This window comes from Eleginops maclovinus, chromosome 18, assembly GCF_036324505.1.
Source record: "Eleginops maclovinus isolate JMC-PN-2008 ecotype Puerto Natales chromosome 18, JC_Emac_rtc_rv5, whole genome shotgun sequence".
Lineage (NCBI taxonomy): Eukaryota > Metazoa > Chordata > Actinopteri > Perciformes > Eleginopidae > Eleginops > Eleginops maclovinus.
Window position 1 is genome coordinate 4,189,901 of NC_086366.1, and position 24,006 is coordinate 4,213,906.

The following is a 24,006-nucleotide window of genomic DNA, read 5'->3' on the forward strand; positions in this document are numbered from 1 at the left end:
TTACAGTTACTGCACCCATATTACACTGTTACTGCACCCATATTACAGTTACTGCACCCATATTACACAGTTATTACACCCATATTACAGTTACTGCACCCATATTACACTGTTACTGCACCCATATTACTGTTACTGCACCCATATTACACTGTTACTGCACCCATATTACAGTTACTGCACCCATATTACTGTTACTGCACCCATATTACTGTTACTGCACCCATATTACACATGAATACACCACTATTAGACCCATGGTAAACCATCTTTACTCCCTTATTATAGTCATGTTACTCTACTATAACAACCATACGACAATGTCATTACGAATGAATACCTGTTACACCCATGTTACGCCATTATTACACCTGTGTATTATACCCATATTATACCCTTGATGCACGTGTTGTTACACCCATTTTACACACAGACATAGTAACTGTAACCCAAAAGCTACAGAAAACATTTAGGGGTTAATGAGCTTCAGTCCCAAGAAAAAACACCCAACAATCTTCCAGTTTTAATCTGAGGCAGAAGATTGAAAATGTCATTTATTTTTCCATGATATCCAAAGATCAGTCCTTGCCCTTTCTCTTTGTGCAAAGTAAGGTCTCGACTTCATTGACTCTGAAAAACCCTGAATATTGTCAAGAAAAGTCACAAAGAAAGTTTTTCTGTCAGAATGAAATCCTCCCAATCACCTGCTCCTTCACTCATGACAGTGATAGGAATGGCTGAGTTTTTAAGTTGTCTCTGTGCTGACAGCAGAAGTGACGGGCGTGCATCATGAGGGGTTTCACGCCGGCTGCCCGTCTGACTGACGGCTGTAATAAATCATAACAACAATAATGTCTGCCCGGGATTCTGACAGGATATTGCTTAAATGCTAAACGAGAAGCTCAAGAGACCGCATTACGCCGCTTTTGAATAGTTGATGCGGTCGACTGCGTATGACAGATGAATACTTTTTTATATTTGAAATTGTTTCAGAAACACAAAATCTGTCGTAACTTTGGGTTACTTTCTGCTGATGCACAACGACAACCATCCATTCTGGTACGTACCAGAGTTTATTCCGCCTGTATGGCTGTGATTAATTGGCCATGCTCAGGTTAAACCCTTTGTAAACCTTGAAGAAATAACACATAACCTTCTTTTATTATCTAGTTTGACTGTCGTACATTTAATAACTAAATTAAGTCAACCTTAAGGCTCACTATCCTGAGATCTTGACAAGACTCAACATGTCTATGATACTGTTATATAGATAATGTTAGCTTCCTTGAGCAAATGGCACATTGCTCTGCATGAACGGGGTGTGAATAGGTGAACAAGGTCTTGTCGATGTGGACAAGCTATATAAATACAGTCAATTTACCATTTACATGACCAAGTTTGACCCAAAGTTCATCCTGTAATCCCACCACGGATGTCTACCATGAATCGTATGGCAGTGAAAGAGGCAAAGGAACTGGAGAAATTGGCACAAGCTAACCCTGTCATCGTTAAGAACCATCACTACCTTGGTGTAACGACTCACCTGTTTGATGCCAACACATATATCTGCATATCACAGTTAAAGAAAACCCCCTCACACCTCCTTGAGATGTTGACTTTCAGTTGATAATTTGACAATAATTAGCATAGCGTTTATATATTTCCAAGTTATGACATCCACCATAACCTACATGAACTTTGTTTGTCGCTGAAGATCAGTTGTTCCCGTGAAAGTCTGAATGTTGCGCCCCAATTTAAATGTACTGTGGGACAACATTATCTCCTTTCCTCGGGTAAAGGATGGTCCAGTGTTTCCTAAGCTAAACGAGATAATAAAAGAAGCGTTGAAGCTCCTTTCCTATCATCCAGAGATTTCACCAGTGCTTTTTAAGGCTGCTACTTCAATACTTACACGTCATTTCTCTCAGGACGATCCTAGACAAAATGTACAATTTGACAACAAACTGTATGCAAAAAATCCTTGAATTGTAGTGAAATAAGGCTTTGTAGTAAAGATGGATAACAACACTCTGAAATTAAATCTGAATGTACAGTAAAGACGTGCAGAATATATCTATATTTAGATTTTGACACCAAGGTATTCTTTCACATATTTCAGAGGTGTATTTCACAGGGCTTTAAATTAAAACCGGCAAGACTGAAATATTCCTAGGCTGTGACTCGAGTCAATTTTATTTTATGTGACACTCACAGGCAGCTACTCAGCGAGCTTTCCGTCAGCCTTCTGTGTTTCTGAGAGGAGCAGGGATTAGAGTGGCCTTGCACAAATGTTGATGCTCCTGCAACCATGGCCTGCAGGAGGGAAACGTTAGACACGGTCTTGCATCATGACGTGAAAGCAGAGCTTGTTATTTTGACACTGTGAGTCATTTTCACTGTCAACAAGAGGTAATCCATATTAAAAAAGGTCCGTTATGTGATCGGAGAGCCCTGTATGTCTCGTCATTGTTTTCCTCTCCGTTGCAGATTGTTCGTATACATAACTGTGCTTCTTGTCTTGATTACCATCTGAACCAGTACTCTTTGTCTCTCTGGTATATTTGTTTTGTTTTATGCTTAATCGGGGACTTCTGTTTCATTTGAATCCCTGACTCATAAATCAGGAACACACCTGGGGAAAAGTGTGAGATTTTCACAAGACTTGTTCCGTCTTCACCCAAAGACTCAAACTCAGTACTGTACTTTCTCACGTCTTGTATAAAAGCTGAGATTCCACAGTCATACATTTTTTTTACCTGATTACCTTAATTAATGCACTGGATTTCTTTTGGCCCTATTATCCTTTCTGGGGTTTCCCTTTCCTGTCGTGTGTTATATAGATTTGTGTGCATGTAAATGGTCTTCAAAGGCTAAAATGTGTTCCCCTCAGAGGGAGCCGAGCTTCTCTCCCACCCCCCTGCCTGAAAGACTTCCATTGGTCTCCTTTGTTTACTTTCTAACATAATGACAACGCGTTATTTTGTGACTGTGGTGCCTTCATTTATGCCTCTTAATGTGTGCATATGTGTGTATGTTGATTATGTATGTGTGTATATATACATATATTAGTGTGTGTACAGGTGTGTATGTATGTATATACAGCTCCAGAAACAAGAGACCACTTCAGCATTATTAGTTTCTGTTGCTTTATTATTTATAGACATGTCTTTGAGTTAAATTATTATTATTATTTTATTGTATTCTATAAACTACTGACATCATTTGTCTGTGTTGGAATTCAACAGACACTGGAATGGCTGCCATACATGTAGAGATAAGGATTTAAGACACATGTGGAGTGCTCTCTTAATTTTGTTCCGGGGCTGTATGTATATCTTTCTTTTAAATATATATTTGTATTTTTTAATCCTCAGGGTTGTGGGAAACATTATTTCGATCTGTCTGTCCGTACACAAACTGAATGATTGACAATAAAGTTGACTTTGACTTCTATTGGCTAGCGCTCCAACACATTGTACGTGGCTAAGGGGCGGGACATCTCTAATCGGTTGACCAAACACAACAGAGCCGGCCAGCTAACCAATCAGAGCAGACTGGGCTCTGGTTTCAGACAGAGGGTGAAAACAGATGCTGTAGCACAGGCAGTATGAGGAAAATAAAGAGCTTTTTGAACATTAAAGCATGGAGACATGTCCCAGGAGAGACACTACATACAAACATGAACCTGAAGATGAGCGCAACAGGGCCCCTTTAATATAATCAGATCACATCCCAGTATCCTGTGGGGCGGGGGGATTGTTCCTCTGAGGGATGATCTTCTAGAATTATTTTGTCACTATCATGAATTAAATATTTGTGTTTTAGCTGGATTGCGGCTGCTCATTACGCACTGCATATTGGAGATAAAAATGACTGCCGGCTATATGAAAGTTTAATTTGGTTCATCCAGCTAATTGCTGCGTGATTGATTATATAATTACACCGTATTTGTTCCCTGGATGTTATATTCTGCTTGTATTCCCTAACCGTGGCGATGCAGTGTGTTTCACAGCTGTCTATCTGCGCAGGTTGATGTTGTGTGTTGTAAGGTACACAGGCTGCGTTGCACTCCTCTGCAGCGGTACATTTCCCGAGTTGTGCTCCTCTGAGATTACGCAATGCAGAGAGATGCTCCACTTTCCCTCTGTAGCCTTGAATTCTGCAAACGGCGAAAAGCTCGACAAATACGGATGGATCTAGATCGGAGGCATCAATTTTTAAACACATCTCATTAGTGAAACATGAAATGTAAGACCCGCGTCGACACGTCACATGAAGTTTCTGCTGATGGACTGCAGTATCATAACCTCAAACACTGCTACAGCAAAATAATGGCTCTGCTTTTCAGTGGATCAGCTAACCAAAGGATTGATGCGGAGAAGACTTAGCGTTTTACCATTTCTGATTCCCTTGGAGTAAATGTAGTTTTGATCATGGTTAGAGTCCTGACATAACACGTGACCAAACTACAAAAGCTGCACATTAGCCGCCTTTAGCTTAGCAATGTAGTTCCTATATAGCTTAACGTTAGCTTTTCATTCCTGCTGATGCATTTACTCTTTAAAAAAATCACAAAGTAGTGGTAGTATGTGGGGGTTATCCTGCATAAACGTGTTAAGTATCACAAACATGTTTTGGACACATAGATTGTTTTCTGCAACATACTGAAATCCAACGGGAAATCCATTGCTTTTTGTAGATTTGCACAATGCTAATTTCTGGGTCGGTGTACAAATATACTTAATCACTGCACCACTCTATAATGCTATTTCTATATAGGAAACAGCATCCTTGGATAATTGACATAGACGGAAATGAATGCATAGTTTCACTAACACTTTAAAGAATGGTTCAAGGACCCATACTACTGTACTTTTAAGTATGCCCTAAAAAGATTTAGTAGGTCCCAATGCATATGTCGAATTCAGTGTTGTTATGTAACTGAGTATAGTTTATTTTGACTTGTACTTTCCCTTTTGTGCTTCATGCTTTTACTCTACTACATTTTAGAAAAGCAATATTGTACTTTTAACTTCACAACATTTGATTAACACTCATAGTTATTAGCTTCTTATTTTATATTTCACATATAGCAGACTAACTGTCATACTTCACCTAAAACAACTGACTTTATTCTTAGAGATAATCCTCGTTAGATGTTGTATAATTTCCAAGCAGCAGGATCTACATGACAGGAAAACTCACTCGTCCAGAAACGACGCTATCGACAATCTGTGTCCCCTCATCTCTGCGGGGTCTTCTAACGACACCGTTGTCTCCTCTCCTGCTGAGATATATTTTCTTATTTGTGAGCGAGTGTTTTCATGAGAGAGCGATTAAGCAAAATGCTGTCTGTCTGATTCTCCCTCTGTGGCTAGGGGGGGGGGGGGGGGGGGGGGGGGGGGGGAGTGTTACCACTGACAGAGGGAGGCAAAACGGTGATAAACAGCCCAGATGTGGAAGTTAGCGGATCATAAGATGGATTGAAAGTGTTATGGGACACAGACAAACACAGTTACACACACACACACACACACACACACACACACACACACACACACACACACACACACACACACACACACACACACACACACACAGACAAACTCCGTGTACAGCAATTTGTTCGTATTGTGCTCATGTTACCTAGCTACTGTAGTCATGGCAACACATCTTGATCGTTATTAAGGGTCTGTAGAACAATCTCAGAAATCCTGCTGTGTGTGTGTGTGTGTGTGTGTGTGTGTGTGTGTGTGTGTGTGTGTGTGTGTGTGTGTGTGTGTGTGTGTGTGTGTGTGTGTGTGTGTGTGTGTGTGTGTGTGTGTGTGTGTGTGTGTGTGTGTGTGTGTGTGTGTGTGTGTGTGTGTGTGTGTGTGTGTGTGTGTGTGTGTGTGTGTGTGTGTGTGTGAGATATAGGATAATATCGTGCTACCTTAAGTAGTAAATTCTAAAACCTGATTCTTCAGCCTTTTGTGTGAAACTGCCGTTTGCTCACGTTTAGATTTCGGTTGTATTTCCATGTGCAGTGTGAGCCGCGGCTGCCCTTCAGATTAATTTCATGTGTGTGATTAGCCGAACAATCCGGCCATTAAAGCGAACCCCCGCTGTATTATGATGCTCCGCTCAAACGACTCTCCCATAAACAGTAAGTGGCTGATAACCGAGGAAATGGAGCGCTCAGTCAGCGGCTGTTATCAAACCGCTGACGGCTCCAGCTCCATCAGGGTCGCAGGAGCTTTTTAACTTAGCTGGAAATACACCCGTTAGAAGCCCTCTCAAACCCTCATAGTTTGTGACTTACGTTCCTGAAATCATTGACCTTAACAAGGGCAATACTTCACCATCTCATTCCACAAAACAAGGGTCAATTTTATGCATCTATACAAGCCTCCACTCCACAAATACCCTCTTTGTAGCTCAATTATATTCACCAGAAAGTTGGCCGGTAAAGCATCCTGAGATGATTCCTCATGCCATTTGGTTTTTCCTCACTGCATCATCTTTTCGAATAAAGCCCCGTGTGTATTTTCACCCACGTATGTTGTGTCGTGGCTTTTTAGTCCATTCATGAACTAGAAGGCCACTTTCTTTTGTCTTGGTTTTGGTTTCTGACTCGCCTCAATTTGAGGAACAAATGCGGGGATGGTTGTTACGTTGCATCACTTAAAGAGGATGTATTCTGCTCAATAGGTTCTTATTTGTATTCTGTGTCTGTACTGGGACATGTCTCCACGCTTTAATGTTCAAAAACCTCTTTATTGTTCTCATACTGCCTGTGCTGCAGCCCCTGTTTTCACCCTCTGTCTGAAACCAGAGCCCAGTCTGCTCTGATTGGTTAGCTGGCCGACTCTGTTGTGATTGGCTAACCGCTTAGAAATGTCCCGCCTCTTAGCCTATAATGTGTTGGAGTGCTAGCCAACAGCAGCGCGTTGGAGAGAAACTCCCTCTGGAGGGAACCCAGGGATTTTACCCTTTGCAGACCCTTTACATGCACACAAACCTATATAACACGCAGGGAAGGGAAAAAACCCCAAAAGCACAACAGGGCCTCTTTAAATCCCATCATAATATAAAACAGCTATAATATAATCTAAAACATTAGACAAATAATCAAACACTAATAATCCTAGCTCTAACATGCTGAGTGTGTTTTAAATAATATAATTTAAATCTCCTCAAAAGGAAGGGATATGAGGAAGCTAGCAGGCACTGTTAAAACATGTATTAATCTGTGTAGAGGAATCCAGTTTTAACTCCCTCTGAGGTCGGAGGTCCGCCTCAGATCTGCTGATCTACTTGCTCAAGGGCACTTCTGCCATGTCTCCTCATTTCTCTGAGCTTCCTATTAAAGGTTTGTCTCTTTAATTACTCACGCTGTGGCCCAGCACACTGCTCCTCCTCTTCAGCACAACAGCGACACAGCTTGAAACTGATAACACAAATCATACACATTTAAAATGAGCCGCTGTTTTTATATGGGTCCATGATCATCATGTCTGCAAAGATTTTGAGGAAATTAACAGATGAAAATGAATTTAAAACCAAGGAAATATTCTTCACTTTTCCTCTGTGTATATGCTTCCTGTTTGACTCAACTCTGTTCAGACATTTTGCTTTCTTTTAATTGGATAAGCATCAAGCGAACAGTCTCTATGTAACCTATAATTAAAAGGAAAATTACAGACAAAATGTTGATGTTTTAAGATTGATCAGATGAGCACAGTAGTAACAATTCTCTTAATTTCCTCAACATGAATCCACATCTCACATCAAGTCTGTTGGACGTGTATTCTGAACTTTTGCTTCCCTGTCAGTAAACTTCTTGATAAGGAATGCAAGCTTCCGCGTACCCTCTCAGGGGGATGCCAGGTGAAAAGAAGAGCAGCTTTCTAAAAGACACACTGCTCCGTTTGCACATTTTATGTGCAGCTGAACTCAACAAAAGGGTATTCACCTTACTGTAGAGGCATTCTCAGCAGACTCAGTCAGCCAGTTGTGTGCATTGTATTGCTTTCTCTAACATTATACGATACAATAGTGCTTGGATTACCACTGGGATTGAACGCTGTATTTTTTGTCAATTGACTGGTGCACAACTTCAGTCTAACTTCAATAAATCTTCAGACTCTGTTTTCTCCACTTAAGTATAATAAGTTGATTCTCAGAGTTTCTCAAAAGGTTGACACCTAGAAACTCTGAGCAGATTTATAATTGCTGGAGCAGTTTTGACTTTAAAGCTCCTCTATTATACTCTTTTTCAACAATATATTATAGGTGTCAGGTATATGTAAAACATGTCTTGGCTCGAAACACCAAACAGATCATTGCAGCATCCCATAAACCCCTCTGTTTCAGCCCTGTTCCAAAAGTGCTGATTCTTTGTCTGTAGCTTTAAATGCTAATGAGCTGCTGCTGGCCACGCCCCTTCTGAGACGTGATTGGTTAAAAAAGAACACAATGGTGCTCTAGGAGGAGATCCAGGTGATAAGGTGGGCGGGTGTTACCTTGGGTGGTCATTGGCTCATGGTTGCACAACCCAGAAAAACAAAGTGACATCACAAAGTGTACAAAATCTGATCAGTGGAGAGAGGTTTTTATAGAGAAGGATCAGGATGGAAGGAGAAGGGGTGAAGGGGGATTTTGCTAAATAGGTGACCTAAAGACCTAAGGCAGCGGTGAAAAAGTTAAGTTTACTCTGCTAATTAAGTTATCTTTTTTGCAGAGTTTTATCTTTAACTTAAGATGTTCCAAATTTAAAAACTGCAGCTGAAATTTTGCATATTTTTCTTCCTCTGATTTTCATTTGTGTTTTTATTTTGTCTGTAGTTTTTCTAAGCCCTTGAATCCAGGCTAATTAAAACACTGCAGAATGTGTTCATAGCTGAAGCTAACGTTGCTCTTTCCGTCCTGCTGCATTGATCCTCCCTCCTCCTTCTTAAATTAGCGAATAGATCACAGCGCCTTGCGGAGCAATTAATTTACATCCCGAGAATCTCTCAGTTCTGTTTGTTGGTCGATTTGGAAATATAGATAAAGTGACTAATGTGGGTCATTATCAGCTGCTGCTTAGATTAAACTGATTCACAGAGTTTGCCAGAGCCTGGGGCATGTGAGCTGTTTGCTGCTGGAAAATAAAAAGCAACATGACTACTAATGGATCAGAGAAAATGGAGTAAACACTGGATGGTAATGCCACCAGGTTAGTGCTATAGATGACACACCTCATATTTAAGAGCTTAGAGGTTTACCTGGGGGTTACTTCAGGTCTGTGAGATAAAGGGCCTCACCAGGTGCAACTACAGGAGAAGGAAAATGGCAAAAATGATATTGACTAACAACTGTAATACCCACTTAAGTGAAAGACATAAAGTTCTATTGTTAGGTATTTAATCAAGGCTCTCGTGTTACTAGAGTGTGTGAGTCACCGCTACAGATTGTATAACCCTAATAATGAAGCAGAGCAGAAAACAATGGTACATTTTGGGCTAAATCATTTGGAAAAAATAAGAAATATGAATGTTAAAAATCACAAGTCTCCACCCTCTCAACTTGCACCATCACTCCTGTCAATCAGGTGTAGACCACGCCCCCACCAAAGCTTTTTTAAGGCTCCGCCCTTCAGGCCTGTCACTCACTTCCTTCCCAGAGACTGACTGAAGAACAAAGTGAGTTGGCACATGGAGCAGCTGTTTAGTTTGACTCTAACAGATTGTCAGATCCTTATTCCCCTTCATTTATACCTGTTGAAAGAAAAGAAATCACTAATCCTGTGGATGCAGAACATAAGTAAGTGCAATGCTGAACCTTATCTAAAATCATTGTTATTTTGGTTATTATTGGAAGATTTCTAATAGTTTATAAATATTCTTTTATTTAGAGAAAATGATCAACAGTGAACGAAACCCTTGTGAATCATACGGCCTGCTGGATCCTGTGTTTTAATGTCCACACCATATGAGATGTTCCGTGAACCAACACACTTATAGTTTTTTCAATGAACCTTGAATTGGAATTTGTAAGTGGATTCGTAATTCGCATGTGCAATTTGGAAATTGAAATTGAAACTGGATTTTGGAATAGGAATTTTTGATTATAGTTTAGCCTTTATCCTTTAAACAGGGTCTGGCACTGTCAGTGGAAAGAGCCACTCTGAACATGGTAATGTAACGGCATATTTAGAATAAGGAAACACAATTGTTACCTTTTTAAATTAAATTGGAACCTTGGATTAAAACCTCGATTTGGAACTTGGAATTGAAACTTTGACGATAGTGTGTCCATTATCCTCCAAGCATGGTCCTATCCCTCTGGCACAAACTGTCAGCTGATAGATCCACTTTGAATATGGTGATGAACATCCATATTTTGCATAAAGAAACACAGTTGGTAACTTAAATTGGGATTAAAACCCTTACAATACGTTCTGTCTGTAAGATTTGAAGCCAGCGATACCTATCCCTTAAACCTTTACCAAACAATAACATTTGCTCCTGTTGCATGTATTGTTATAGGCATAAAAGAACCAGTTGGTACGGATTGGTGATCACATTGTTTGCCTCTGGTCTGTTGTTGGAGCGTATTGTGTGCGGGCTGGACGGAGCCTGTTAGGAAGCAGGAGGAATGAGGAGTGACAGATGAGAAAGGTCACGAGCTAGGCTCTAGTGCTTCCTCAACAAACCAAGGCTGCTGTTCTCTGACGCTGAAAAACTCCAACCTTGATGAAGCCTCAGACTGTGTGAGGACCGGACAGAGTCCTGCAGAGGCGTCTGTGCTTCAGAGCAGAGAGAAAGTTTGATAGAGGCATCAGGAGGAAAAAACCGGAGAGAGATTAGCACTAATGAGCTGTGACTCGGCGGTGCAGAGAGCGGACTGTTAATGACGCTCTGTTTCTCACATCTCTATGCAGCGGGGATTTAGTACGAGCATCCTTCTGTTCACTGTCTGGGTTTTAGTTTTTCCTCCATTTTATTAAACAATCTGTGTCTGCAGATACCTGAGTTGTATTCAGTGCAGGATTACAGATGCTCTTAAGCGTATAAAAGGCTCTGAAAACCAACACGGTGTCGACGGTAAGCTTCAAGGCTTTGTCCTCCTTCACCTTCAACATCTATACAGGAATGTTTTCTCCAAATATGATCAATTATTGATGGCAGCGAGACCAGCATGAAGGGGTTCTGTCAGGGCCAATTTTTCCATTGCTGCATGACTGAAGAAACTACGCGGGGACAAAATGCAATCGTGTGCACTCAGGGAACAATCACAAGCTTTCAAAATAACACCATTTTTCTCTCTGAGTTTGAAGAAGCAGAAACTAGAGAATGTAAATGTTCTCCAAAGTAGAGAACTGGAGTGAAAGTACTCCCTCTATTTATCACTCATACTTCACATATCATAGTATATTCTTACTATACCCCCCGATAATTACATAGTCTATTAAATCTATGTCTACTTGCACCTCCACAATAAATATTTTTGACTCTTTACGCTGCCTGCTGTTATTACTACACATTTAATACTCTGTAAATCTTAGTGTATTCATTAAAATGTACACTTCCAACTGTAATGTTGTATATCTAGCGTAGCCTATTAATGTGTACCCTCATACTGCAGTGTGTGTGTGTTTGAGTGTGTGTGTGTGTGTGTGTGTGTGTGTGTGTGGAAAACTGGAGCGAGGCAGCGACAATATATCATCAACACACAGAGAGACAAAATGTAATAAAATAAATGAGTGGAGGGTGTGAAGGAAGCTGAGTCAGAGGGCAATAAAAGAAATAGCTGAGTAGCAGAAGAGAGCAGCGTTTGGACGACACTCTTTTTTTTATCAAAGCCCTTTTAGGACACAGTGTTGTTGACCAACAAAAAAGAAGCCAGATCTCAGGCTCAACAAAAGGCTTCAGTGAACAAAATGTGATAATACTTTATTGATCCTAAATTGTTTTGTTGCAGCAGCATGTAGAGAAGACATTGCACTTGAATAAGAATACGAATATAAATATTAAAAGGACCGTATTCTGCTTTTTGCGGTTTTCCCTTTCCTGTAGTGTAGTCGTATAGGTTTTAGTGCATGTAAATGGTCTGCAAAGGCTAAAAAGTTCCCTCAAGGGGAGGTTCTCTCCCACACACTCAGGATGTATCTATATAAAGTACACTCATGTTCAGCTTAGTCTCAAGAAAGGACACCAACAACCAGAATCTATCCTACGAACGGCCCTCATTAACTAACTTCACTCTGCTTCTTTCCACTCGACAACAAGAATACCAGCGGTTCTGTGCACTTTATTTTCTGCATAATCACCATAATAAAAATAGGAGCTACTATGCTCAGCATTATATCTGCACCAAACTTCATGCAATACCAGTTTAAGTTGAATTGAATTGAATTATGAACAGGATATCATAGCTGTTAAACCCACCGTTTTAATTTAATTTGATTTATTTGATTTGTTTGTTTTGTTATGTCATGTTTTTGTTGACTTCTGCTGGTATTGGAGTGTTAATGATACATTTAATTATTATTATTTCATTGTTTGTTTGGTGTTACCCTCTGTATGACAGGTGCAATATAAATAAAGTTTGATTGATTTATTGAAAAACCTCTTCCTGTTGTTGTTATTCCTTCTCTGTTTTCTTCCAGTTTTTCACAGACCCGTGTGCCAGCAGCCCCTGTCTCCATGGAAACTGCAGCCGGAGCGATGATGGAGGGGAGGGTGGGGAGGCGGCGGCCTACACCTGCGACTGCACCGAGGGCTACGAGGGGGGGAAGTGTGACCAGATCCTGCCGGACCTGCCGCCCGCAGACTGGGACCCCTCCACCCCCTCGGCCCCTGAGCTGGCCACCCCCGTCGCCTCCACCACCGCGGCCGCCACTCAGCCGCCAACAACCACTACTGTCCCCCCCACCACTGTCCCCTCCACTACCACCACTACCACCACCACGACTCCACCTCCACCTCCCACCTTGCAGCCATGGCAACCCAAAGCCGGACAGAGGCTGCTGGTGGTGCCGTGGGAGGCCGACAGGGTGAGATATTTTTTAAGCTCTTTATTTTATTTATTTATTATCAAGACACACAAATACATACAAACTAGCGCTGTCATTTGTTAAAAAAAACCCCGAATATTTATCTGTTTGATTGGGCAGCAGTAGCTCAGTCTGTAGAGACCTGGCTTTAGAACCGAAGGGTCGCAGGTTCAAGTCCCGAATGGACCAAAAATACATGTGTGGATTTATATCTGAAGGAGTTCTCTTCCAGGGCACTATTGAGGTGTCCTTGAGCAAGGGATCGAACCCCCAGCTGCCTGATGGTGGCCAGTTTGGCCTGCATCTTCTTAATAATAATCAAGTTTAAAGTAAGAGTATTTACTTGTATTTTCGGTGGACATAAAAAGAAAATTGTTGTGTGATAAAGAGATGCCTGACAAACTGAAAGAGTTCAATAAGAACGTTACAATAAGAGTGTCACAATAACTATGATATTTAAAACCTGAAGTTCTGATATCATCTCTAGTTATAGTTTACAAAATGATGAAATGAATACAAATTATAAGACTTAACAACATTAGCTCCTTCCTGAATGCACCCTATAACAAATACCTGACTGCTGTTGCTCCCTGTCTGGTGGTGCCGTTGGAGGCTGAATGTAAGCTGCTGTGTGCATATCTATCAAGTGTGTAATGTGTGTGTGTGGTGTGCTCCAGGTGACGGAGGGTCTGCACTGTGTGAGTCCAGAGCTGTGTGAGCTGACATCAGGAACTCTCACTCTGTCTCTGGAAGTGCCCGAGGAGACGGCTGTAAAGTAAGAGAACTTTTTTTTTTATGACTTACTGCTGTCCCCCTTAAAGCATGGAAAGATTACCCAGCCGGAGGCCAAAGGAAACTGTGGGCCCCTAATTATCTCCCACTCTCCTCACGTAGTCCTTCTTTTACTGCAGAAAGTTTGACTTGTCACAGAAGGAAAAGCACAGGTGTTGGCTTTATATATTAGTTTATTTGCCAGTGTTTCAATGCAGATAGCACTGGGATTCAAGGGCAGATTCTGCACCAATCAGAATCCACGACTGGTTCTGGTGGGAGGGACTGCTGGACACCTTAACGCAGAAGTGAAAACACAGCACATACTTTATACACACACAAGCGCTAGGGAACGAACGGTTAGGGGAGGAGATATTACGGACGGCTTAGGGGCGGGACATCTCTAAGCGGTTGAGCAATCACTACAGAGCCTATTAGAGCGGACTGGGCTCTGGTTTCAGACAGAGGGTGAAAGAGGTGCTGCAGCACAGACAGTATGAGAAAAATAAAGAGCTTTTTGAACACTAAAGCATGGAGACATGTCCCAGTAGAGACACTACATACAAATATGAACCTGAGCGTGAGCGTTAAAGGGCCTCTCTAATATTTAAGCCGTCTTAAAAGGATGTGGAAACTCCAGACATGACACTCTCCCCCTGAATTTGTCCATGGTACCAAGGATTGGTCGCAAGAAAGGACACAAACTCCCAGAATCTTTCCTACAGACTTTAATGAACTAAATTCACTAAACAACAGGAAAAACAACCATGCTGTCCACTGTGTTTATGCAAAATCCCCATACATAAAACAAAAATACAATAGAAAATATTTTGCACAGCATTTTCTCTGCATACTTAACTACATGCAACCCGTTTTGTCAGCAGCATAACAAAGCATAACTAATAACCTTCCATTCGTATCTCTTCCTGACCCACCTCTGAGACCTGAGGCTGTACTACACCACACCAGGTGCACTCCATCTTTCCAGAGCTTGTTTACTCATAAACAGAGGAACAATGGCTCCGAAAGTAAGGGTCAATGAATAATGCAGGAGTGACGGTCAAGGTGAATCTCGGACGTCCTTGATGTTGCGCCTCATTGTCGATGGCAAGCACGACTCGGGACGCAGATCACGACGGCACACTGCGAGTTAATCAACGGCTGCTGCTTTGTTTTCATTCGGTATAATTACACACAGCGGCTGAACGCAGGCGGTGAAGGACACTTATGTACAAACACACACGCACCACTTGGAAGTGAAGCAGTGACATCGATTTAGAGGCTGATAATAACGTTAGAAATCCGTTTCATCCCAAAGGAGCTGAAGAGGGCTCACAGATTCAAGCATTTTATGTAACAATACCAACACTGAAGGAATACCTGCTTTTGGATAATATTCTACTTAATGTCATTGATTTGAAATATTAATTAAGAGTTATAATGACCTACTTGCTACTAAATCAACTTCAATAGTTAAAGCAATTTATTAAAATACAAAAACAAAACAAATGTAATCAAGCATTTCACTTTCCTTGCACACATACAATACAGGCTGTCCTTTCAAAAGGATCCGTGGTTATTTGAAATGTCTGTTTCCATAAATCTTGTCTTAATATTTGTCCTTGTTGATGTTGCCAAGGGAGCTACTTTGGTGGAAGACAAAGTACATACTTGATCGGACAATGAAGTATCGTCGTATCGTTTGAATCGTATTGCATCGGATCATTATGTTTGGTATCGCCTCGTTTCGTTATGGATTGTATGGTTTTGTTTTGTCTTATCGTATCTAATGTACCGTACGTATCGTTTCTTAACATATCATATTGTAACGCATTGTATCGTTTGAATGAATCGTATTATTCTGCGTCGTTTGGTATCGTTACACATCGTATCATTTTGTGTCATATCGTACCGTGTTGCCTGGTGTCGTATCATATTGGTTCATACAGCGTTTCATCGCATCGTGGCGTAAATGATGCCTTTATTTATTAAATGCTAAGCGGCTCATTTCAGCCTGAGTGAGAAATCATTCCCGAGGTATTTGATCTCCCTGTGTTGTTCCTCAAGCAAAAGAAAATGAATTTCAGCTGCCAGTAACCTGTCAACCATGGTGTTATTTCAGAATCAGAATTTGGTTAAATTAATAGTAGGCTAAAACAAACAAAGACTTTGCTTTGGTGAACAACGGTTCATGCATAATCACAGTAAATGTAATACAAATGGAAAATAAGAGCACATTTTGAGGATAATAAAACATATTTACAAAAAACATGAAGAAATACAAAAGGAATATAAAAAATACTGTACAATGTAGAGCATAATTAACATCAACAGTGTTTTAAAGTGGTATTAACGCACACACATCTGTACAATTATCAGAGGATTGTGCAAAGGTCTCACTGCTCATAGCTTCACCTTCAGACTCAGCTTTCACCTGTGAGGCTCCAACTTGCCTGAAATGTCTACTGTTACGTGAACATGCCTTTTCTAAGTGTCCGACATTGGCTCAGGTTTTCTCTTTAATGGCTCTAAAGGGCCACTTAGAATAACATGTCTTAAATAGAGGCTCTATGGATTCATTGATTACCAATTGATCCCTTTTATTTCGGCACCTGTATTTCATCTTCCAGTAATAAATGAAAAAGCTTGTGGACTGTTTCCAAGTGCCAACCAGCCCATGTATTTAAGTATAATGAAGACTTTAAAATGTACAACACGTATAATACATCGGCTATATTTAATCCTCTCGCCTGCGAAGCTCCTTCAGCTGCAAAGTGAAAACACTGCAGAGGTAACCATAATAATTATTGCTCTTTTTTCACAAGCAGTTATTAAAGCTGTAGGACGAGAAGACAATGATTTTTTTTTATAAATATGAGAGAGATTATCTCAGGCGTGGGTGTGAGGGTGGAGGGGTGTTCAGAGGGATTTAATCAGCGAGGAGCCTCGTCGATTCTGCGTCTCTCTCACCTTCCTGCCTGACACCGAGCCCGGCTGTGAGTGCGGCGACTTGGCTCGGTTGTCGGCGGGCTGGCAGATGTTGGATCTCAGTGTCCCTGGCAGGAAAACATGGCCCTCATTGTTCTTCTCCTTCCTCTGTGCCCAGCAGGAGGCCGGCTGCTCTGCTCACATGTTTACAGATGCAGCGCTACGCCTCCACAAGAGCGTCCTATTGTCTCTGCGATCCTCAAACACATCCAGATAGAGACAAACAATAACCAGTTCAGCTGTTAGGGTGACTTATTTGCAATTAGTACTTTTTTTTTACTTTGATATTTCCATTCCAGTTTAAGTTTAATAGATGATATACTAGAATATTATAAGATCATTCCCTTAATCATCAGCCTGAGGGTTGGCGCTTGAAAAAAGCTCATTTAAGGTTAAAAAGACTTGATGTAAAATATTATATCTCATATATCTTTTGACCAAACCCATATCTGCTTCTTTGTACAAGTTGTCTAAGCTCCTGATGGATGATCGGCCCCGACCACACCAGCTGTATTTCACCACTGGTGTTCATCAGGGTCACAGTGTTTCCACAGGAAGTAATACGAGTCCAAACACTGACAACCATTACTCACAACCCCTTACCCATGATGCCGTGTTGGGATGACAAACAGGAGGAGTGTCCTTAAATCATCCGCCTCGGTTCAAACCTTTTATTCCACGATGAGTAGCAAGATGATGCTATTGTTCACTGGATATATAATGTTGGTGCAGTTTGGGGATTTTAATGATATGTAGTGCATTTTTGTGGTACAATCCACGATTTAAACTGAATATTTCAATTAAAGGTGTCGCAATAGTGATAAAAATGTTGAGATTTAAGAGTAAAATATTGAAATAATTGTAATAATACATATAAGATAATATTATGTTGACATACGTCCGGCCAAATGTTATTTATCAGGTAATCTAGGTGTCTTTTTTACCACCATTACTGTACTTGTTGTTTTTGTAAGATTATGGTTACTGGATATCTTTCCACATCCTTACACTAGTATTTCGTCCATTAATGTCCTCTCTTCATCCCTCCCTCCCCTACTTTTCTCCCCCATCAGGGTGGAGGTGAACGCCAGTGGAGCTCCAGTGCTGTGGCGTGTGAATGAAGAAGGTTTCCTCCGTTCCTCCATTTTGAACGGCACTACCATGTGGTTCCTGCAGGCCGCCGATGGACTGGTGGTGTCGGACCACTTCCTGCCCCTGGGACAGAACTACTTCCTCAGTAAGGAGTTGTGCATATTGAACACATTTACAAAACTATATTCATATCAAGCGACAATATCCAGGTCTGGAAAGGCAGTCCTATAATGTGCAAGTGCCTTAAACCTGCATTTTCACTAATAGCCAGCAGGCGGCGACTCCACTGGTTGCACAACAAGTCAGATTGCATCGAAGTCTACAAGAAATGAACCAACTTCTAGCTTGATTCATCATCTAAGACAACATTTTCCTGACAAGTTTTTGGACTCAATCTAAAGTTTGAAGTCTTCTCGAAAACAGCATAATGTTTATTGGGTTTACAGGTTATGCTTTAGGAGGGGTCTACTTTCTGATTGACATGTCGCTATACAGTGTTGTCCAGTTAGGGGTGTCCTTAAAGGCGTTGAATTTATGTATCTATGAATAAGCCTCTTATTCGTTTTAAAGTATCATAAAACCAATAAAGTCCCAAACGCGCTCAGACAAGAATTTTATGAATACATTTCTAAAGATGCAATTCACATGATTGTATTTACAAAATGCTAACTACATAAATGTCAGGCAGATCAGGATAGTGGAGAAAAGTCTTTAAAGCAAATACCTATTTACATCCAAGTTTTTGTCAAAGAACAAGATGGCGGCCGCCAAAACGGTGACGAAAATGGTGCAAAAATCGAGGCTTCAAAACCATTTCCCACAACGTCACACGGAGTGCACATCAGTTTTGCTTCATTAAATTGAGTGGGTAAGAGAGAGACTGAGAGGCTGTGGGATTTATAAAAGTTTGCAAGCTCAACTGAACCTTTAAATCTTACGCACAATGTGTCATTTGAATACTACTTTATTTGCATTAACATTTAGAAATGCCTCCGAATAGCTCATTTACAAAGGAGCCAAAAATCATCTGAGCATTAATGAATGTAACTCAAATGTATTAACGGCGTTTATTCCTGACATGACATTGGGGAGAATTGTGCATTTGCATATCAGAGTCAGAATATTTGATTTGCATATTGGAAAAAAACAACAGATATTTATGCTGATATTCCATCTGTGTTTTAACACTGAGCGACACACAAACAGATGTTGGGAAAGATAAGGTGCTCCATCGTGCCAAAACATGGTGTGAGTCCCTATCGTTGACAGAGAGGCTGTTTAACCTTGTGTGTGCTCAACATACCTGATGCTGCCTCACAAAGCTGTGACCTTGACATGTCATCTAACTCGGTGGCTGCACCGCCTCTGCATCGCCTGGGAAGATACAGAGGAGGGAAGAGAGGGGGAAGATGGCATTGGGGAGTTAAATCAGAGGGGTGGAAGGAGAGAGGAAGAGTCAGATAAGAGGAAGAAAGAAGAGATGACTGAAAGGGATTAAAGAGGAGGACAGAGGGAAGAGTGAAGGTCAAACTGTGAGGGGAAGATGCATGCAGTCAGGAGGGAGGAGCGTTGACATGGCATTTCCTTCCTCTTACGTCACTGTGTCTGAACGTGATGGAGTGGTGACTCTGCAAGTCCAGCGTTCGATGTCATTGGGCACAAGTTTTCTCTGTCTGCCCGCTGATTGGCTGAGGAGATTGCATCGTCAAAATCTTGTCATCTCTGTTCTCGCAGCTCGTTGGCTCGCGTCTGACTCTTAAAAAGTGTCAGTTAATGTTCACTATGAGGCTATTTTTATCCCGTGAAGCTGTCAGCTCTGATTGAAGATGTGAGGAGAGGTGTTCTGAACTTGTAGACCTAAAGAGACGAGACGGAGAGGCGTGGACTCTATTTTAGTCCCAGTGAAGAGCTACCTGCATCGGTTCTGCAGCACTTTTACACACGTGGTGATTGCTTTGTTGGCAGCAAAGTGTACTTTTCAGGCAGGTAGTCATTAAATATCTGTCCTAAAATCATAGACTGTGTAAAAGAAATGGTTGTAGTCACAGTGACGGCACCCATTGGTTTGTAGAGGGTGGTTTTGAAGCCTTAAGTCTGGCTTTTTGTCCGTCACCATCTTCCTTTGCTGTACGAATAAGTGACACAAAGCTACAAGTATCACCAAACCTTTAAAAACAGCCATTTTTATGGAACAAAATACTAGAATTCATTTCAACAACGAAAGTATCTGGACTGGACAATGCAGTGGTAGCCCTGCCCTAAAGCATACCCTGCTCTTTCATCTAGTTTACTGTGAATTGGAAGATTATTTACAATTGATACCCATTATATATTAAACAAGTTACCAATTGGAACCGTAAACTTGCAGGCAATATTCATTAAGGTAAAACACAAAATAATAAGTGGGTAATTTGTCTCATAGACTTCTAGACTTCAAAACCTAGCCTCGCCCTAAAGCATGTCCTGCTTCATCATCAATTTTACTCTAAATATAAATATTATTTGCAAAGTGAACACCATAATGTATTAGAAACTAATTCCAACTAAAGATTGAGACCATTAGCTCATCAGGAAAATGTTAACCGAGATAATACATCGAGTCAGAAATAGGGTAATTTTCTCATAGACTTCTAGACTTCAAAACGTAGCCTCGCCCTACAGCATGTCCTGCTTTAACGTCAACATTACTCTCAATATAAATATTATTTGCAAAATGAACATTATGATGTATTGCAAAAATATTCCAACTAGAGATTTAGACCATAAAATGTTAACCGAGAAAGTCAGAAATAGAGTCATTTTCTCATAGACTTCTATACAATCGTACATACAGCATTTCTGCAAGCAGGTGAGTCGCTCCCTGCTGGATATTAGAGAGAATGCAAGTAAAGAAGTGATATCATCGGGTCCCTTTTAAGACCAGGAGGTGGTGGCTTGCCTATATCCTGAATATGTCTTTTGGCTAAAATAAAAACAACATTTCTAAATAATGTCGGACTGCAAATGACCTCTCTCGCATTAGGTCGACATTTCTCTCCACGAAGACATAGGGATTTAGTTTTTAATCATGCCAATGCAGTACATACTCTTAAAATATAATGAATGAACAAAATATAAAAGGCCTCTTCTGTTGTAGGTGTTTTGCGCGTGGGCACCCCCACGGCCCCGGAGGTCACGCTGCGTCTCAACCTGACGGTGAAAGCCAGCAGCTGTGTGGAGCCCGGCAGCAGCTTCAGCGACCCGCAGTGCTCCGGGAAGGGCAAATGCATCACACAGCCCTCTGAGGTGAGGAATAATGTGGCTTTTTGTCAGGAAATAGTGAGCAGGAGGAAAGGAAAGTGTATTTATATAGCACCTTTTGTCAGGAAATAGTGAGCAGGAGGAAAGGAAAGTGTATTTATATAACACCTTTCAACACAAGGCAACTCAAAGTGCAGAAACACATTATAAAATGGCATTTAAAAACAGTCATTTTGAAGCAAAGAGAATAAAATAAACAAGTTAATATAGAATCCTGCAGTTTTATTTCATACTTTAATTGGAAATCTTATAATTTTGCACCATTTTTATTTGTTTCATGTCATAAATATATTCATGTTGCATTGTTGGAGGAGCCTGGGACTTTTTCATAGCCATATCTAGACTGTCGCAGCTGTCCACATGACAATAAAGCCTTGAATTGAATTGAATTGAATTGATGAGATAAAGATAAGATGTACTTTATTGATCTCAATTTGGGAAATGATTTCATCTCATCGGCTTGCAAAGTAGGCGTCGCACACACTGTGAAAATGACAAGGAGTCTGAAATACAAACATCTCAAAAACAAAACATAATGCTGAACTTAAAAGTAAAATATATACATCATGACAGCTAGAGAGGTAATGAGTCCTCAAATAGAGATTTCTGTGGTTAGAAATACATCCAACTTCAAACTGAAGCATCCACACTTACAGTAAAATGATATTTGTTTACTTTGTTTATAATGCTTTCTTGATTTGCTGTTTTGCACAAGCGATGTTTCAAATACCCGATTGTATCACTGTGTCCTGTGATGCCTTTTTGTCATTTTTTACAAAAGTATAGCAGAAAAACAAATACAGCTTCTCCCTGGGATTCACTTAACAGAGAACAACGAAGAGCAAAACAGAAAAGTAATTTAGAGAGGATAAAAGTAATGTAAAAATCCAAAGAACAAAAGCCAGTTCCACAAATTACAGACGTTGCATTCATTATTTATTGTCTGAAAGTCAGAAATGCATGTTGGGTCTAGGGTCTGGTATTGCAGCCCCCCTATAGGATAAAAACATGCATACATCAAACCAAAAGACATGCAGTGACTGGCTGCTTTAAAAAAAATACACAAAACACTAGTGAAGGGAGAGTTTTGCAGAAATCCTCTAATGGTTTCTCTCTTAACGGCAGCTCCTCACTATCTCTCAACTCGCTGTTTAATTTCTGAATCATTTTATAATCAGCAGTCTCACTGTTTCACAAGTTTCTCTTTGTCCCATTGTTTCACCTTCAAGGCTCATTGATTTGACGTGTGTGTGTGTGTGTGTGTGTGTGTGTTTTACAGAGCACTTTCTTCTGCGAGTGCGAGGACGGCTACACTGGAATCTTTTGCGAAGAATTTGACGCATGCCACCGCCGGCCCTGTCGCAACAACGGCACCTGCACCGACGTCAGGCAGGGGGGGGAAGGACGCAACTTCACATGCACCTGCCCTCCAGGTGTGTGTGTGTGTGTGTATGTGTGTGTCTTAGAGGAACTGAATCTTGTTTCCTTCGTGCTAAAACATTTTCCCCGTTGCCTTTCCTAAAGAGTCTCAGTCTGACTGTGTGTTAGAACATCTCTGAGTAATAGCACGGGAGCAGAGGTCGCTTTAAACCTTTGACCTTGTCAGATTCATTGTACGACCGGGACTTGAAGTGAAGGTCGAAAAGTAAATGTCGGACTTGACCACTGATTGGCTGTCGCAACACATCAGAGAGCTGCGCTAACAAGCCCTTTGTGAGCAGCTGGGGAAATAAATAAAAAAACAGGAGTGAAAAATATAAAAAACAGACAACTTAATTTAACTAGAGGCTGGAGATGAGTTCATTTTGCGGACATTGATGGGTTATTTAAATCATACTTGTTTCTTATTGAATCCTTACTAGCTGGTACTATTCCTCTTCAAAAACATTACTATTCAAGGCAACAGGCAACCATTTACATCAAAGTAAACATGATTCATTCATTCCTCAAACATTTGAAAAGCAAGACAGAAAAAAACACCTTTGATTAATTGTCACTACATGCCTTCATAGTGTTCTTTCACTTAGTTTTCCATCTGTTTCCAGCCCACTGTTGGCATCATTTTACCAAATAAGACAAAGTAAATGAAGGAGTCTGAATTTGTTGTGTGCTCCTCAGGTTATGAAGGTGAGCGCTGCCAGTTGCTGGTGGATCACTGCGTCTCTCAGCCCTGTAAGAACGCAGCCACATGCTTCAGCAGTCTGGCCGGCCCCCGCTGCTACTGCCCTGAAGGTAACAGCACTGTTTATTCATGTTTTTACGTAAAGAAAGAAATGTTTTGAGCCTTAATTCAGAGACAGAGGGGATGATAGACGGCCAATAGTCCCAGGCGGGATTCGAACCCAGGTCATCCGCTCGGGGACCAAGCCCCAGTATATGGGTCGTCAGCTCTACCGGCTATACAGCGACCCAATTTAGACATATTTTTATACTTACCATTTCCAATTTCATTTGTTTGCACTTTGGATATAAGTATCCTTTCCTAATTTGCTTTCCAACTGCTGCACAACAACGACTAATGGGATAAATAATGTCTAATCTTGTGTGGGTGTGGTGGTGACAGGGCCAGAAACAAATGCTTTCTGTGAGTTTATTATAAGAACTATATGGTGCAAAGTATATTCATTTGATTGTTTTTAAGTCATTTCTTTAAAACTATAAATGAATTTGACATTAAACTCATGGTAACTCTTTTTATGACGCCTATTGATTGGTCTTTACTGCGTTAAATAGATGCTTATAATGCATTATAACCTTCTCATAGCTCCACCGTAACATCATAACATATCAAAAAGCATTCTGTATTGACATCATATTCCTTTTATAATGCTTTG

General features: G+C 40.8%; 1 protein-coding gene across 1 annotated transcript in view; it reads left to right on the forward strand.

Annotated features, from left to right (window-relative positions):
• Positions 1 to 24,006, forward strand: part of dner (delta/notch-like EGF repeat containing) — a 55,593-nt gene that overhangs the window by 18,579 nt on the left and 13,008 nt on the right. Inside the window, exons 2-7 of the mRNA XM_063907383.1 lie at positions 12,635 to 13,021; positions 13,699 to 13,796; positions 17,854 to 18,017; positions 21,009 to 21,157; positions 22,452 to 22,605; positions 23,291 to 23,404. Of these exons, the coding sequence (XP_063763453.1) occupies positions 12,635 to 13,021; positions 13,699 to 13,796; positions 17,854 to 18,017; positions 21,009 to 21,157; positions 22,452 to 22,605; positions 23,291 to 23,404 (1,066 nt within the window). The remainder of the gene's footprint in view (positions 1 to 12,634; positions 13,022 to 13,698; positions 13,797 to 17,853; positions 18,018 to 21,008; positions 21,158 to 22,451; positions 22,606 to 23,290; positions 23,405 to 24,006) is intronic.